Here is an 18,068-nt window from a genome sequence, read left to right as displayed (position 1 = left end):
TTCCCGGCGGCTAGGTGGAATTCCCTTTCCAAAAAAAAAACAAAACAGGGAAGAGGGGGGCAAGAAAGGGAGAAAGGAGTATGAGGGAATGGGGGAAGCTAAGGGGAAAAAGGAGAAGGAGAGGAGGGGAGGAAAAGAGAGGAGGGGAGGAAAGTGAGGGAGAGGGAAAGAAGGGAAAGAGGGCAGAAGGGGGCAAGCAAGGATGAGGTGCTTTATTATATCCTTGGAGTGGTGGATGGGTAGCCTCTTTTCAGGGATGCGTGGGGAGGCGCTGAAGGGAAAAGGAATTAAGGGTCGTGACCGGCCGTCTGCTCGCAGGACTCGAGGCGGGCGGAGCGAGCGGGCCGGCTGCTGGAATGCCTTCTGGAGCGGGCGCGGGGATGCGGGGAGCGGCCGGAGCTGTGGCGCCTCACCTGGTCCGTCCTGAAGCGCCACTGCCCCGGCTTCGACGCGCCACAGCAGGGCAGTACTGGGACAGCGCGGCGGGGCAGCCCCGGAGACAGCGCCGGGAGCGCCGCCGGGACGCCAAGCCCGGTCCCGTGCGACAAGAGCAAAGCCCGGGAGATGGTGGCGGTGTGGAGAAGCTACAACAACTTAGGATAGGTGGCCAGGGAGGGTGCGGCTTTGCATTTTGCGTCCTCCGCTGGACTTCACTTGCATTGTCCGCCGTGCAGTCATGGCAATGGAGTCATCCTGAGGGTTGGTTTTTGGTTTTTGTTTTTTTTTTTTTTTTTAATATACATAATTTATTATAAAAAAAAAACAAACAACAACCCACATACAAAACCACCACCACAAAAACTCAAAACAGACACCTCGGGAAGTTCAGAGGCTCCCGAGGCGGGTGTCTCGAGGGATGCGCCATCGGAGGTGGGCTCACCTCGCGCCCCGCTGCCGCCTCTGCGGCGGGACCGCCCGCAACCGGACCTGGTGCTTTGCCACGGCAAAGGGGATAACGAAATGAAGACTAAAAGGGGATACAAAAATGAAGAATAAAAGGAAAAAAAAACCAAAAAAACCAGAAAACCACCGCGCAGTCGCGGCTGCGTGGAATGTTTGCGGCAGAGTTGGCGGCATCGCGCCCGTGCGCGGCGTGCGGCGCGGGGCCGGGGCGGAGCGGGGCCGGGGCGGAGCGGGGCCGCTTTCGGCGGCGCACGGCGGGGCGGGGCGGGGCGGCGGAAGCGGGCGGGCGCTTCCTGTGGGAGGGCGGGCGGATGCGGACCCGGACGCGGACGGGGACACGTGCGGAGCGATGGCGCGGGAGGGCGCGGGGCTCTTCGCCGCGTTCCGGGTGCTCGGCCGCTTCAGCGGGCACGTCCCGCACATCCTGCGCTACCACGGCCGCCACCGCGAGTTCTACGTGGCCGTGGCCGTCGGGCGCAGCGTGCACACCTACAATGTGAGTACGCGGCGTCCCGGTCCCCGCTCCTTTTTCCCGGCCTCCTTCCCGCTCCCACCGGCCGTGGGGAGGCTGGGGCCGTGCAGAGAGGTCCAACTCTTCCTCCCCTCCTCCGCCGCCCTCGCCGTCGTGATGCGGGAGCGTGTGCGGGGCTGCGGCGCCCCGGTGCCGCTCCTCTGCTGCCGGCCTGACCGGGAGGGAGGGAGGGAGGGAAAGAGGGAGGCTGCCGGCTGGACAGGCCGGGAATGAGCTCGTTCAGCCATGTGGGCAGCGCTCGCCGGTGTGGCACGGCCCATTCGTCGGGAGCGCCCAGCTACTGAAGCTTTTCCTTTATCAGGAGATAAATCAAACCCGCTCTGGTTTAGCGTTTGAGGGTTACGCTTTAGGGGCGGGGGGCCCTCAGATCCTGTTAAAACTCCTGTATGAGAACGGATCAGCACAGTTGAGCTCAGCAAGATGAAAGCCTGTGGTGCGGACTCGTTTTTTTTGCGGTGTGGAATCCTATACCCCTGAAGGTTGGAAGGGGCCTCTGGAGATCACCCAGACCAAACCCCCTGCCAAGGATGGGTCACCTAGAGCAGGTTACAGTGGAAGGTGTTTAGGTGGGTTTGGAATGCCTCAAAAGAGGGAGACTCCGTGACTTCCCGGGGCTCAGCCAAAGCATTTTCACTGTGTAGGATGCAGTGCAGCACAGAACTGAGCTGAGTACAGCTAACACCTGAGTACAGACATCAGGGATCTTCCTCTGCTTCTGTGGCACCTTTTTGCGTTCACTCCTGTCAGTCTTCTTCACAGCCTTTGAATAGAGTAGTGATCATCGCTGGCAGAGATGGCTAGGTGTTTGCAACTAAAGCAAAATCTCTATGAGCAGAGATAAAATTAGAATACAGGGTGGTTGTGGTGAAAATAAGGTAGAAGCAGAGATGATGTGGAAATGATGGTACCTCAATTCCTCAGGATGTCTAAACACGTCCTTAAGTTTGCTATGCATTAGGGTAAAATACATCAGGAAGCACAACTTACTGTTGATGAGTAGTTGTCTTTTGGCAAATGTATTGTCCCATTCCTTTTGACCTGCTGCCTGTGTGTTTTTCAGTAGACCATGTTCTAAACTGCAATGAATAATCTTCCTGGTTTATGAAGCATCGAATACATTGTCTGATCTAGGTTAATTCCTAGAATTTTTAATTTGCTTATACCAAATTCATTGCAACCTATCACTAAAAATGCATTTTTAACATTTTCATTGCAGGTGAAGAAGCTTGGTATTGTTGCTGTGAGTAAGTATTCATAAATTGTTAATTCCTCTTATTTTGTTGGTTTTTTTTTTAAACATGTCCAACATCTGCACTTCATTTTCAACTAAAAAATAAGAAAATAAATTGTACTTGCTAATATTTACACTGCAATATATTAAAAGGAGTCTCAGAAATCTAAAATACCAGTTTGGAAATAAGACTACTGTTGAAACTGAAATTTAGTTTTCTTAGAGACATACCTTTTGAACCTTCTGTTCTTACCATCTTGTTCTTCCAAAAACACCTCTATGCCATAAGGATTGATTGCACAGTGAATAAAGCTCAATTATTAACTTATTGAATTAATTTCACATCCCTTTTTTGTTGTTTTTGTGATTATTAGAAGACTCTTATAGGAGAAAAATAATTACATGAAGAAAATAGATGTGAATGTCTTCAGGGGGTGTTAGGAGTGGATACAGAGGATATGGATTGGTGGCTTGACACTCACTTGGCCTTTGGTGGCAGAGCACTCTGGGTGTCAGCAGCAGGGCCCACATTCTTCAGCACCATCCCCAGCAGCCAGGGTGATGAGGCAGCGTGCACCCCTAGGATAAGCTTGCAGAGGATGCTGTTCTAGGAGGAGGAGCTGACACCCAGAATGGCAAAGTTTTGGTCCAGGGAGCTGCTGCAAAACATGAATCCTGGGCCAGCAGGAGCCTTGCCAAATCTGGCGAGGACAAGTGCAGAATCCTGCTGCATGGAGCAGCTGGGAGCTGAGTGGTCCATGGCATCCTGCTGGGGAGAAGCTGGAACTGTGCTGGTGCCAGGCGGAGTGAGCACCAGAGACACGGTAACTCTGGGTAAGGCAGGCTGGGTGTCAAACCTCATCAGGAATGCATCCAGCAGATCAGGCAAATCTCTTCTCCCCCGGCACCTCACGCCAGTGGGGCCGTGGCTGGACTGCAGCACCCTGTTAGTGTGGTTCTGTCCCTTGCACAGCTTCCCTTCCTCCTGCAGGAGACATGCTGAGGAGCAGGAGAGTGTCTACAGCAAGCAGTATGAAAAGAGGCATTGGAGTAGCTGGGTCTGCTTGGTGCTAAGAAGGGCAAGATTCAGGGTGACCCAGAGGGTGCCTGAAGGGCAGAAGGATGGTGGGGCTGGATTTGTGCTGATGGTGGTGGACAGAGCAGCAAGGGGCAACACCCACAGACTGCTGAGACCCTGAGAGGGTCACAGTGGAGGGTAGGAAAAATGTCCCAAAGAGGTAACTGTGGTACAGTGTAGACCTTGAGGAGAACTCCTTCCACAGAGGTGTTCAAGACTCAGCTGGGCACAGCTGCAGCTAACCCAGTAGTACTGGAGCTAAATTTTGTAAGGAGCTGGTGGCATGTTGAACCAGTTGATTTCCAAAGCTTCCTTTCACTTGGCACTTACACGATTCAGAAGTATGCACTCTGTCTTGAAAAGTAGGGACTTTACTTCTGTGTACCACAAAGTTTTTACAGAGATGTCATATATAAAATATTTTCTATTAATAGATGATCTGTAAATTTGAGAAAAAATATCACAAACCAGGACTAGATTAAGATTTCAGCTATGCACTTTTAAAGGTGTAAACAAATTAACTTTTTCATCTTGCAAAGTGATAAAAACATTGCATATTCTGTTCTACAGTGGGCTACATCTTCTTACATGATGTAGTCATCTAAGCTTTTTGAGAAATTGAAATGTTTACATACAAAATTGTGATTGAAAAAAATGAATGCTGTGCCTCCCATGTTTTTATGTGCTGTTGGTTTGTAGATGTTATGTGGTTGATGCTCTGAACTTTTTAACTTGGGTCTGCCTAAAACTGTCTTGGCCTAAGCAGCCTTTCATGCAGCTCCTGTGGAGTGCCAGTTGTCTGTAACCTGGTTGTAAGCCTGAGTCACTTCAGGGGTGCTGCGGGAAGATATGTTCAAACAAATGAAAACTCATGGAGTGCAACCTTATTTTGTGTTCTCATTTTAGTTCTCCTTCTGAAGCTGTGCTGCAGTACAGCAGAGGGTGCAGTTTTCTTTGTGCCTGCTAACAATTCACAGTACAGAGCACCTTTGTGGGAAAGGCTGCTGTGTGACCATGCTAGTTTTTTGGTTTCATAGGTGCACTCCCACAGTGTTTTTTGACCTAGTGTTTCTCTGCAGAAGTGTAAAGTACCTTAGTAATTTACGTTTTTATATTTCCTTGGATTGAGAGTATTATTCCCTATAGTAATTTGTTTTCCTTTTTTCTACTATTTGGGACCACACCAGCAGCTTCTCAGTGTGGTCTGGAACTTTGATTCTTTTACCTTTTGGGCTAGTAAAGTAAATATACCGATTTTAGATACTCTTTCTGAACCAGTCATGAGGTAAGGAATGAGATGTATTCTTAGCGCATTAAATTCTTTGTGTGATCAGGAGATAGGTGCAGGAGTGAGTCACTAACTCCTAGGCCTGCAGAATAACTTAACCTAATAAGCATTGCTAATGTTGAGACTTTAATTTATCATCTGTTTTTTCAGCCCTCACAGAGCTAATGTGTACCTTTACTTACAGAGACATTTCACTGATTTATTTTCAAGTGCTTTTCAAAATAACAGCCTTATGTTCTTCCAGTCTTATCTTACTTATGATGTTGTTACTGGTGTAATGTTTTGTAGTAATATTTGCATGCTTATGAAATGTGTGTATTTCTCTAAAATTCAACATGATGTTTGAACAGAGGGTTTTCTTTGTGGGTCACTGTGCCAAAGAATTACACTGTCAAGGTTTCTGTCTTGCTAGGAACCTGAAACCTGTTTAACTTTTCTTTTGTTTGATCAACAGGTAACGCTTTGCCAGAGGACATCACATGTTTGGCAGCAGATCGCATGCTGATATTTGCTTCATATGACAATATTCTCCATGCTTTTGCCAGGAACAAAGAGGTTTCTGTTACTTACTTATTACTCAGTAGTACAAAACAGTTGTGTAGTGTCTGTGGTATCAAGGCAGTTAATTTTCTCTGAATGCCTATTTCTGTAGCTGTTTGGTACCTTCAGTTTTAGGGAAATAAGCTGTAAAACAAGGAGTTAAAAGCTTAAACTGGAACATAAGAGCAAATTCCATAATGCTGAACTATGTTTTACTTATAAATTGGAATAATTAAGTAGCTATTTAAAGATTGAAAAAATCATCAATTCACATAAGCTAAATTAGTTGAAAATAAATAATTAAAAATCCCTAGCTAGCATATTTTTTCAGACAGTTTTAAATATCACATACAATTTTCTCTGTTGCATTTCAAGTTGTGTGCCCTTTCCATGAATTTTATTTGAACTTGTTGCTGACATCTTTTAGCTGTCCTCAAGTATTATGTTAACATGGTATTCTACTTTAACAGCTTATTAGAAGCATTTCTCTTTTGAAATTATAGGTGGTTCATACCTATGAAGGCCACAAGGCAAAGATACACCTTCTACAGCCTTTTGGTGATCATGTCATCTCTGTGGATGTTGATAATGTTCTTATTGTTTGGAATATACAGTCAGAAGGTGAGAGATTTTATCTTTTTTGCTGCTTTATAGAATAGCACTGTTAGACATTCGGTAATTTAGGAAGAATGCTTTTTTTTAAATGCACATATTCAGAAGCAATTTATCCTTAAAAAAGAAAATTCTTACATGATCATGCTATTTAGTTGATCTGAAGTCCTAATCCTGCAGTAATGTTTCATTAAGGGATACTCTGCCATGTGCAGAGGCTCAGTGAGATTCCGTGTAGATGTAAAAGAGAGAATGATTATATGAAAATTACATTTTAGTGTTCCATTTGCTTGTAAAGGCTGTGATAGAGCATCTTTGGCATTATTTCTAATTCTTGTAATTCCTTGGTATCTAACAGACTGGGTGTGACTAAATGCTAATGAATAATCTTTTCGTATGTGTCAGCATCTTCTCATGCCATTTTCAAGTGCTTTGTGAAATTGTGCTTCAGGGCCCCAAACATGTTTCTTTAGAAAGCATTCATTGGTGTGACCAGTGTTATTCTCTGCGTGCTGGTTGTTGAAAGTGTTTGTAACCAGGTTTAGACGTTTGGAGTTGCTATAACAAACAGGCATTCTAATCAGATGAGGTGTTTTGCTCAGGCAGGAGCAAGAATCCCTCAGAAAGATATAAATCAGATAAAGATATGGTATTGCCGGTATTGTTGTACTGGATAGACTTACAGGGAAAAAATACACCTTCAAGCAAACAGATGTTTACATTGTAAAGGTGTTTAGCCTTTTCTGTTACACATTAGCTAATCCTGTAAGAAAAGCCAGTTACAGATTTGAAGAGTTAAACATCTATCCTCCTTTTACATTTGCAAAGGGAGTACAAGCCTGCAGATTTGTAGGGGTAGCCGCACTAACACTGTTTCTTGCTGTTTTTGCAGAAGAATATCTTCAGATAGATTTTGATAAAGCCACTTTTGCAGTTTCTGCACTTCTGCACCCCAGCACCTATCTCAATAAAATTCTCCTTGGGAGTGAACAAGGAACCTTGCAGCTATGGAATATAAGATCCAAGTAAGATTCCTGATACTTTGGCTGTGCGTAATGCTCCAAGTAGTTTGGTAGGCGACAAATGATACTGTTAAGTGTGGAATCTTTTACTGACTTCTGGCACAGGTTTTCAGTTGGTATGTTTCCAAGGAATGCTGCTGCTCCCTGAATGCTGATGCCTTTCAGGTTATGTGTTGTAAGAGTTATCTCCTTGCAAAATGTCAGGGGTTGTTCAGGAATTTATTTTTTTTTAATTTCTTGGAATCACATAGCTTTCACATGAAAGCTTTTGAAATAATAGTAAAAACATGTTCAGACCTCCTGCCTCCCATCTTCCAAGCTTGATTTTTTTGGTTGTTGTGGGTCCAAGGAAGTGCTGGCAGGTAGAGTAGAGGTAATTACTAGCATTTGAGCTTAGATTCAGGTAAGAGATGCATAGGCATGCAGTTGTCTCTGAGCGTGTCCCAGTAGATCATCACCCATAATGTCAGTGTTTCATTCCTACCATGAGCAGCTGCTTTTCTAAATCATGGAAGTTACAGGTACAGTGAGCTTCATTGCAAGTTAATGTTCATGCTGCAAACACGTGTTATGTCAACTTGCATAAATCAGTGTTTCATTCTCCTAAGTCAGCTTGCCATGATATCACAGATATTTCATTTTTTTATGTGTTCATGGCATATAGTTATTTCATTGTTCTGGTATTAATACACAACACTGCCTTTTCAATAAAATTTAGCCATAAGTTTTATTTTTAACCTTACTTCTTAGTATCACAGGCTTTCTGTATCAGTACATATAAAGCAATCACTGTGTCACAGAAAATCCCCAAGGGTTGATTGATGGGTTTTTTTATGGTTTTTTTCACAGCAAACTCTTGTACTCGTTTCCAGGATGGGGCTTTGCAGTCACAACACTTGAACAAGTTAGTATTTTTCGTTATCTTTTATTTTCACATGTAATTGGTCGAGAACAGCAGGCAAAATATTGTTGTTTAAAATTACATCAGTAAAGATGGCATGTATTCTCCCAGGTAATTATAGTAACCCTCTCTGGACTGAAGGTTTATTATCTCTTCCTTCTCTATTCCTAGTTCTGTTTTATTTGGCATCTTACCTGTTTTGTCTTCATCATATCTATAGTCTTCACTGAATGATGTCATGAAGTCACAGAGATTTCAAGATGCAGGTGTATCATGAAGCTTCATGACGCTGGTAGTTTTTTGCCAAATTTGTTTTGCTTTGGAGTTTGATGAAGTGTAGATTTTGTTGATTCAGTAAAAGATTTTGTAATGTATTTGCTATAATTTTTTTTAGATACAAAAGTAAGTTAAAACTTACCAGTAGCATTGATGACAGCTGGTGGAAATGGTCAGAGTTGCCTAGGATAAAACTCACAAAAGCTCTGTTTTTCACAGTAGTCCCAGCTTCTGGAAACAGAATTTTTTCATTTCTTGCAGGCTCCAGCAGTGGATGTTGTTGCTGTCGGCCTTGTATCTGGTCATATCATTGTACATAATATTAAGTTTGATGAAACTCTGATGAAATTTCAACAGGACTGGGGTCCCATCACAGCAATATCTTTTCGTACAGGTAAGTCCTAGTGTTTTTAGTGAAAATATGTATGAAAGCATTAAGACTAAAGAAATGGAGGAAAACAGTTAGTGATAAAACATTTCAGAATCAAATTTGTGCTGAGAGTTTCAGTTTTCAAAGGCTGAAGGTAGTCTAGAAAAGGTGAGATCATGCATTTTTGTCATGCTAGGTGTTTTATAGCATTTTCTTGTGTTTTTATTGCACAGAAAGTGATATACAGTATACTTGAAAAGAAAAGTTTGTTGACAGTGTGCCAAGAGCTGATACAGTACACAGTTGTCAGAGGTATTGTAATCAGTACATCCTGCCTTAGTGTCCATACCTACTGCTCAGCAGTGTCTTTCCCCCTCCAAATGTTAGAATGTTAATAGTTGGGTGAATACTGAATGGATGTTACTGGGGAATCTTGACTTGTATTCACAGCTTTTTCTTGTCTAACAAACATGTCCTAATTATTAGAGCTAGTTACTCTAATGTTGATCCTGCCTGCAGAGCTGTTGATACTGAATCTAATCTTTCATTTGAATCATCTTGTGAATCTTAACAGAATATAGATTGAGTGCAGACCCTGTTGAGGAGGAATGATACAGGAGAAAATTGTGGAAAGATTTGTGAGAAGTAGAAAGAGAGCCTTTTTGTGTCAATACCTATTGTGTTTTCAAGCAAAATCTCTAGCTCTGATTGCTGGATTTAGAGATTTTATTGTTCTCTGATATGAAAAAGTAATATTTTTTTGATCAGTGGGTTTTGTTTCTTTTCTGATAGACATACTACAATATTTCTGTTAAAACCTATATTATTTCTAGCATCAACTTGGGATTTCTTTTTCCTTGTGATTATAGATTTGCCTAGCATCAGATTTAAGATGTGACAAGACATTAGGGATGAGCTGAATGTCAATAAACAAACTTTTTGAACTTCGTTTTTTTTTCTTTTTTTTGAGCAGATGGACACCCAGTAATGGCAGCTGGAAGCCCAGTTGGACACATTGCTTTGTGGGATCTAGAAGAGAAGAGACTGATGTGTCAGATGCAAGATGCCCATTCCACAGCAATAGCTGGCATGACATTTGTCCCTGGAGAGCCACTTCTTATTACTAATGGTGCTGATAATGCTCTACGGGTGAGTTACAATCTCTGCTCTCTGAAACCAATACAACAAAACTCAAGTTGCTGGTCTGAGTTGGACTGTAGTGCACTGTAGTTTAAAGATTTGCTGCTATGTTGTCATTGCTTCATTTACTGCTTTGTAGTACCCTTGAAGAACAAAGCTTTGGATCCACATTTCCAGAACCACACTTTATATCCCAGTATGCTTTTAAATCTTGATCCATTTTGATAATGTTTTGGATCATAAGCAGTTCCTGCTGATAAAAGTCCCTTATGCTGCATGTCCTCTGATGCCACTAGGCTTTGGTGGAAGGGCAGAATGAACAGCAGGAAACAAATAAGGTGATGTGATGGAAGCTTGCAAAGTTTGAGGGTTAAAGCTGAAAGCCAGTGTGTGAAGTTGGCTGCACCAGCTCCCAGAGAAACGTATTCTGCTGACAAGACGTACAGTTATTGGCAAGGCAGTGTTTGTCAGCCTGGTTTTTTCTGCTTATTTTGGGGTGCAGGTTTGGATTTTTGATGGGCCGGGTGGTACAGGTCGTGTACTGAGAAGCCGAATGGGACATAGTGCACCGCCAACAAAAATCAGATATCATGGACAAAACGGAGAGCAGATTCTTAGTGCAGGTATGAGTTTCCATTCTTCTTCAGTCTGCTTTCTTGATGTGATAAAGAAAACGTGCAGAGCTAAGTGTCTTTGTTTTGTTAATACACTGGATTATATTTCAAGTGTTGTATGTGTTTATGAAACCTAGTAAGTGGCTAACATAAACAGCATAATTTATTACTGTAACAAAGTGTTTCACTAGAGTTTTCCTACTCTAGTAGGAAAGTAGTGTTTCCCTAGAGTAGCACATCAGCAAGCTGAAAAGTACTTGAAAGGAGAATAGCAAAGGAGCTACTCTTTTCATCCATATTTATATATTTGATGAATAAAAATGGTTTTGTTATTTTCTGAGAAGGTATTAGCTGGTCAGAATGAAGCCTGTAATCAACTCAAAAAATTTGGTTGTGGCAGGGGAAAAATAAGCAGTGTAATGCATTTAGTAACTACTTTTTCCTCTAGTTTGATCAAGCTTTGTGGCTTGCACTGTCTTTGTAATATATTGCAGCATACTTGTATCTGTAATATATATTTTCAGGGTTGATTTTTACTGAGATATTAATCTAAGAGTATAAAATTGCATAAGTGACTACCCTTCCTTAGAAACTAGCATATTTTAAAAGACCCCCTAGGCGAGGGAAGTGCTGGTGTTTTACCGTAGACCACTTAAGTGATGAGATAATAGAGACTCGTCATCTGGTCTCTAATTACTGTTAAGAAATTAATTGTCTGTATGGCCTACTTTTGAAAGCATTACACTACCTGTACTAAAATCTCTTGCGAGTCATCCAGCTAGTGACTTATTGTCTGTATTTCAGCTCACACCAGACAAACCACAATCTCAATCTTAAGTATTGCTTAACAAATCTTCACATTTGCTTTTTCAGTGGTGAGGGCACAAACACAACCTTTACAATGAAAAGGGACTTGACCTTTGAGATCTGATGTATCTGCAGTGCGGAGAGACTGACACTGCCCTCCTTTCTAAAACAATGATCAGACTTTGTGCAGCAGAAGTGAGTTAGGGTTGCCTTTCATGGGCTACTGGTTTCCTTAGAAAAGGCATCTCCTCAAATTAACTTCATAAAATTTCATTAATGTCACGAGCATTACAGAGTCAGACGAACTGAACATAGAAAAGATGTCTGTGAAGAGGGGTCATTCTGATAATGTGTAGGGCAGAGTTGTAGGAATGGCATGTAGGCCACAGAAAATTAGGTTCCATTAGTTCTGCCACTTAGAGTGTATCTGTATTTATTCTTGGACCAGAATTTCTAGTGAATACCTTATTACAGTGTTTGAAGTTGCTTATTGCTTACTTTTTACTTTTCTTGCTTAAATAGCTTGTATGTAAAGTTGATTTTTGCCCTTCACTGCTCTTTGCTAATACTTTCTTAGGTCAAGATGGAACATTGCAATCTTTTTCAACTGTGCATGAAAAGTTCAATAAAAGTTTAGGACGTGGTAAGTATCTCAGTCAAAGTACAAACACAGGTAAAAAGAAGGCCAGAAAAGCATATATGTAAATGTTAGTCAGGCCTTATTTTCATTTTAGCTGTTCTATAAAGCCTAATCACCTCACCTTATTCTGCAGACTCAGTCCTTCCTGCAATAAGTGTGCTGTCGTATTTGATTATTCTTTAAAAAAGAGATTTCTGATCCTGGCCGTGTATGTTACTTCACTGTGGGAAACACTGTGCATGATTTTTGTATGACATTTTAATGTCAGCTGGCTGCACCAGCTCCCACTTCAGCATATGTAATTGCAGCTTTTTACCCTGTTTCCATTCTGTTCAATTGACTAAATTATTAGCCAGTTCTCATTTCTTGGCTTGAGTCCTTTTGATTCAGTGTACAGTTTGACTGAAGCACCACTTGCACATCATGCCATGGTAAAGGAACACTTTCATGTGGGAGAGAAAGGATCAGAAAGATTCAAATAATTCTTAGTTTTAATTATCTGTCCATGTTGTTAGATATGTATTTGGACGTGTTTAAAAAGATGCATAAAAATGAATTTGGGCATTAATTTGAAATTCAGTGTTCTTTGGTTACTGAAAGGTCTGGGTGCTGTTTGTTGCTTTATATAGTCATGTCTATAGGACCACATTTTCAGCTGTGATGTGGGAACCTTTGCCTCAGGATTTCAGCACAAGATCCTGGAACAAGTAGATTGAGTAGTGAATTCACAGCTGTGAATGTAGAAGTCTGGTGATTTGCTTAGCGTTGCATGAATTTTAACACAAACTATTAGTGTTCTTAGCTTTAAAAACCTAGGGAACAGGGTTGTGTTTATTAAAGTCAAATGTTTCTAAATTTAAAAGGAGCTTTGCATTTTGTTAACGGTCCCTTTTAAACCATTACTCTCAGTTCTGACAATGAGACTGTCCTTTGATTTCTATTTTTAAGGTTCAATTAATAAAAAGAAATCAAAAAAGAAAGGCCTTAAGCTGGATACGATGGCACTTCCACCAATTACAGCCTTTGCTTCAGGTGAGTGGTCTTTGATATGGGTTACAAATTAAATGTGAATATGTTATCTTCATGTATTAATTTCAGTTTTTAACCCTCAGAACACTATTGTTTTGGAAGCACATGCTATATTTAGATTATTCTGTGGTCTTTCATGAGCTACTGAGTGACAGTTAAAAATTGCGTTTGACTTGGTAAACTGTTCCAATATCTCAAAAGAGCATTTTATGTTAAAACATCCTTATCTGGCTCTTGGCTTGAAAATCTCCTGCATGGGAACCAAAATCTACAGATATACATATTATTTCAGGTTGCAGAACCAGTAGCTAGGTGGAGGATGATCTTTGTCAGCTGAGGAAGTCTTAGTTATGCTTACAGTTGATTTTGAGTCCTCAGTACACTTATTTGAGTAATTTTTTAAAGCTGAATTTCAAGTGGTCAGTTAATTTGTAATTCAGTATGCAAATAATGATTCTAACTTCTTTAGGCAGAATTACAATTATATTTGCTTCATCAAAATGTGCTTCTTTGAATTAATGACCTCCTCTTCAGACTTGAAATCTCTTTTGTCAGAAGTGTAGATATTCTCTCTTCTGAGGATGTTTTATTGTTTCCTATGTTGAAAGATCTGGATTTACAATTTTGTGGAGCCATTTGACTTATGTGGTATTCACTGCCTGTACACTCTTGTTGCAAATATGTGTGTAAATTTTTAAGATTTATATTTGAAATGAATTAATTTTAAAATTCTTATTAGAGCTGCCTGTATTTGAAGATTTAAAGCTTCCACTTATTTAAATACATTGTTCTTTTTGTTCCATTAAGTGAACCAGTTTGTATCTTGTTTTAATCTTTTAAGTTCTAGAAGTACCTAGTTTAAAGCTCTCAATTTTTTTAAATTTCCAGGAAAAAAATCAAACTTGCTCATTATTTAGATCTCCATATATCATATTTGACTACAAAGTTTGAATACTGAGCTTTTGATAAACAATTTTCCTGGAAACGCAAAAGAAGTATTTTGCTTTGTAAAGCAGATTTATTTCTTAAACCTGACATTATCTGGTGGCTTCTGCTGCTTCAACAGCTGAAGAAAAAGTTAAGGGCACTCAGCTGGAAATGTGTAGGATTGAGCAGTCTAAACCATTTAAACCAGTTTGAAACATTTACATTGAATTATGCATTTCCAGCTGCAGAGGTTAAAATGTGCAAAGACACAGAGCATAGTGTGCAAAACAGTGCTTGAGGTTTTGTTTTAACATTATATTTACACTACACATGTGCAGCTGTTTGCCCTGTGGTATTTCTGAGTGGTAGCTTTTTGAGTGTGCGACAAGAGCACTAAATATGAACCATTCTGTGTAAAGGTACTTTAAAATATCAAGAGAACTGAAGTTTGACGTTGGAGTTACTGTTTCTAAAAGGACTCTGTGTTTCCCTGCAGAGGTGGCACACCAGAGTGACTGGGACGGTATTGTTGCCTGCCATCAGGGGTATATAACCTGTACAACCTGGAACTATCAGAAAACCTCCATGGGGGCTCACAAACTGAGGCCAGAAGAATTCAGCAAACACAAACCTATTGACATATATGCAACAGTAAGTCTACTTAGGATAAGATTTCTTCAGATTCACACTCTATGTATCCTATTTTGATTCCTGTTGGTACAGAAATAATGCTTGGAATGAAAAAGCACTGTGTCCAGTGAGCTGGTTTGTAATGCTGATGGTCTTACAGAAAGCTGTTCTTTTCCCCTAAACATTCAAGTTAAAATACACTTACTCTCTGGCTCAGAGAGATGGTTGGTGCTTGCCTTTAGTCTCTCACAACAATGTAGAGTTGTCTGTATGCCTGTGCTGATTAACTTACTCTGAGAATGAGATTGCTGAAGATTCTGAGCTTTTTTTGGCAGTACAGGGAAGTGTATTTCCAAATTGCAAGAAGGGTATTACCTCAAAAATCCCTTACAACTTGAGCTGGTCACAATTGTGTCGAACACACAGTGAAGGGGGTACAAATGTTTGCTGAGGTTTACCAGCTTTTTAAAGGAGGAATTGCTGTGGCACCCCACATTTTTACTAGGGGTTAATGCAACTCCTATGTCTTGTGATACATGGTTTTTTGACATTTTGCTTAGTAGTTGGGTGTTAGATAAATTAAATTGTAAATATCCAGTTTTCTTTTGATTCTATTAGATTCTAGTAGAATCTGCTAGATTCTTTGGACTGTATCTTTCCAAAGAAATGTAGACTGTTGTTTCTTTGTTTCTTCCTATTGAAACTCTCTGTGACCTCACCCTAACTTGGGTGCGTATTGGTACCACGGGCGATGAAAGAACAGTTGCCATGCTTGCCGTTTGTCTTAAGGATTGAATTTGTGGCAATCTTTATTATTTAATTTACAATGCTGATAATATTACCTGTGGCTTCTTTTGGATGCCTCTAAGCTAGGATTTCATTATCTTTCACAACCGTGTATTGCCATATTTATTACTTGTTGAGTATTTGTTCATTTTAAGAGCTTCTCCCTCTGCTTTCTTGAGATGAACAAAAACAAAATTTATTTGTTTTGTGCAGGTTTCCCCAAATATGTACTAGTATTTTGCATTCCCAATATGCTGTGTACTTCTAGCAACTTCACTACTTGACAGACACCTAAAGAGTGATTTTCATAGGTGCTTTGTGGTGTTGATTGATTTTTTTTAATTCCCTTTAAAGGCAGTTGACATTACATCGTGTGGTAATTTTGCTGTAATTGGGATGTCAACTGGACAGGTAGATGTGTATAACATGCAGTCTGGCATTCACAGAGGGCATTATGGCAAAGAAACAGGTAAGGGCTCTTAAACTTCCCAAACACTGGCACTTAACAGAGCAGCAGTCACCTCGTGTTCTGTCATCATGAAGATTCAGTGTAGGATCTGACTTGAATTTGGGATGCATTTCAGTTTTTCTAGTTATGGTGCCCTATCCTTTCTTTCAGTCAGAAACCTGACTTGAAGGACAGGATCCTTGATAATTTTAACAGCTCTGATGTTAACATATCCTTGGTTTTATTTAAAACAAAGTTGTCAGTTACCACAATGATTAGCACTTAAATGAGATGCTCTGGCCTCCACTCTTTTTGAGATAGTCACATTTTCAGTATTTGGCTTCTTGTTTTATAGTATTCTGTCTCCTAGATAAATGTTCCCATCTGTTTTGTGCCCCCTGCTTAGAAATGGAAGGAAAATTGAAGTCCTGAGCAAGTCCAGCTCTTTGCATATGGTGTTATTTTTAATTACCCGTCTGCAAATTTAGCACATAATGTGACTGTGCCCTGACATTTCCTTTTAGAGTTGCATACATATATATTTTATGTATATTCCATATACTCTCATACATGGTTTTTTGGCACTCGTGATCTGAATTTTTTTGTTTTAGAAACAAGGAAAGAGTCCTGCTGAGCCCTTAAGATTACTGGATTTCTAAAAGCCACCTAGCTTAGCAAACATGAAGTAGTCTCTTTATAAAAACGTTGGTTGATAGTGGGATGAATTTTCTAGATTAGCTTACTGGCCAGTAGCCCTAGGTATAGATTAAGAAATAAAATTGATCCAAAACTAGAGGAGCTATGTGTTGTCTTTACACTGCAGTGTGAAGCAGCTTTGGAAAACTCCCAGTTTTTGTGCCTGAACTGAAGTTGTAAATTTTGTCTGGAGTGGTGGTTCCTCTTGGAGGCGTCCCTGAAGTGATTCAAAAATCTCTCAAATCTCACAATCACAAAAACTTCCCCAAACTGAAAGCAGAAATAAGAGCTAACACTCATCTTCAATTGCACTTCTTGCTTGTATTCTAGGTGTTTACTTGAAATCCATTTGGCTTGTGTAGAGATAAAAAAAAGCTTAGAATGCTGGAGCATCTTGACAAGTGGCTTTCAGATTGCCGTATGCTTGCTGATCATTCATTGTAGTCAGGCAAAGATAAACAAAACAGAGTTTGGTATTCAGCTGATTTCTGTGCTAAGTTTAAATTCTGAAATAATACCCTTTTTTCTCTTGATTTGCAGCACATGAAGGGGCCATTAGAGGGGTAGCTGTGGATGGATTGAACCAGCTGGTAATCACAGCTGGTAGTGAAGGATTAATTAAATTTTGGAAATTCAAAATGAAAGATCTGGTTTATTCCACTGAACTTTCTTCTTCTCCAAGTGGAATTCTGCTGCACAGAGACAGGTAAGAAACTGAAGTTATTTCATGTGTACAGCATTTGGTGAACATATTTTTCTAGAATGGCAACCAGTATTCTTGATTAGAATATATTAGAATTTGTTCTTCTAATGCTTTGAAATACAACTGACTAGTACACAGAGGATGACAGGACATTTTATTAGACTGAAGGAATGTAAGACTTGTTATTTTTAGGATAAAAGATACCTGGAACAATGTTAGGATGTTTTTATTTTTTGTCTCTTGAGTATTCTCTCTCATGTGTGTTGATGTTTCTCGGCAGTGGTATTCTGGGAATTGCCTTTGATGACTTCACTATTAGTGTTTTGGATATAGAAACCAGGAAGATTGTCAGGACATTCTCAGGACACCATGGACGGATTAATGACATGGTAATTGTTAACCCATTTCCTGTAACAGGTGCCTTACACAGATACCTAACAGATTTTACAGCTGGTGGATTTCTCTGCATTTATTAAATCACTGGGTTCACTCTGTGAGCAGTAAAGCTGTAGTTCAGCTTCACAGCACTTTTAGTCATGTTAGTTTGGAAATGTAAAGTGGCCAAATTGCCATCTCTTTTTTAATGTGCTTTGTGATTTAACTATAGCTTTTAACTGTAACAGCAAGCTGATTTGGGGGTCAAACAAAACAAAGCACTGAGAATAATGAAAATTGCATTGAGGAGAAAAACTGCAGAAATCTCAGCTGTGTCTATAAAAAAGATGAGCAAACTGAAAACATCTGAGATAATGCAGCACATGGATAATTCCTTATTTACATCTTATGTAATAGTTCATTGTACTGTTAACTGAAATAGTTTTTAGCTTCAAATTTATTTATAAATGCCACTAAAATAGTATTTACTTGACTTACTCAACTTTATGCTTAGAAGTAG

The 18,068-nt window shown here is 40.4% G+C and overlaps 1 protein-coding gene across 1 annotated transcript in view; it reads left to right on the top strand.

The window, feature by feature from the left end:
* The first annotated feature begins 1,206 nt into the window (after positions 1 to 1,206).
* The window catches only part of WDR36 (WD repeat domain 36), a 32,699-nt gene continuing 15,837 nt past the window's right edge, over positions 1,207 to 18,068 (top strand). Inside the window, exons 1-15 of the mRNA XM_064736155.1 lie at positions 1,207 to 1,399; positions 2,652 to 2,679; positions 5,487 to 5,587; positions 6,076 to 6,193; positions 7,077 to 7,209; positions 8,056 to 8,110; positions 8,645 to 8,777; positions 9,727 to 9,902; positions 10,396 to 10,516; positions 11,892 to 11,957; positions 12,903 to 12,986; positions 14,407 to 14,561; positions 15,681 to 15,795; positions 17,011 to 17,176; positions 17,454 to 17,562. Of these exons, the coding sequence (XP_064592225.1) occupies positions 1,253 to 1,399; positions 2,652 to 2,679; positions 5,487 to 5,587; positions 6,076 to 6,193; positions 7,077 to 7,209; positions 8,056 to 8,110; positions 8,645 to 8,777; positions 9,727 to 9,902; positions 10,396 to 10,516; positions 11,892 to 11,957; positions 12,903 to 12,986; positions 14,407 to 14,561; positions 15,681 to 15,795; positions 17,011 to 17,176; positions 17,454 to 17,562 (1,707 nt within the window). The 5' untranslated portion in view covers positions 1,207 to 1,252. The remainder of the gene's footprint in view (positions 1,400 to 2,651; positions 2,680 to 5,486; positions 5,588 to 6,075; positions 6,194 to 7,076; positions 7,210 to 8,055; positions 8,111 to 8,644; positions 8,778 to 9,726; positions 9,903 to 10,395; positions 10,517 to 11,891; positions 11,958 to 12,902; positions 12,987 to 14,406; positions 14,562 to 15,680; positions 15,796 to 17,010; positions 17,177 to 17,453; positions 17,563 to 18,068) is intronic.

This window comes from Zonotrichia leucophrys, chromosome Z, assembly GCF_028769735.1.
Source record: "Zonotrichia leucophrys gambelii isolate GWCS_2022_RI chromosome Z, RI_Zleu_2.0, whole genome shotgun sequence".
Taxonomy (NCBI): Eukaryota; Metazoa; Chordata; class Aves; order Passeriformes; family Passerellidae; genus Zonotrichia; species Zonotrichia leucophrys.
Note: the sequence above shows the minus strand (reverse complement) of the source record. Positions and strands in the feature narration are given on the sequence as shown.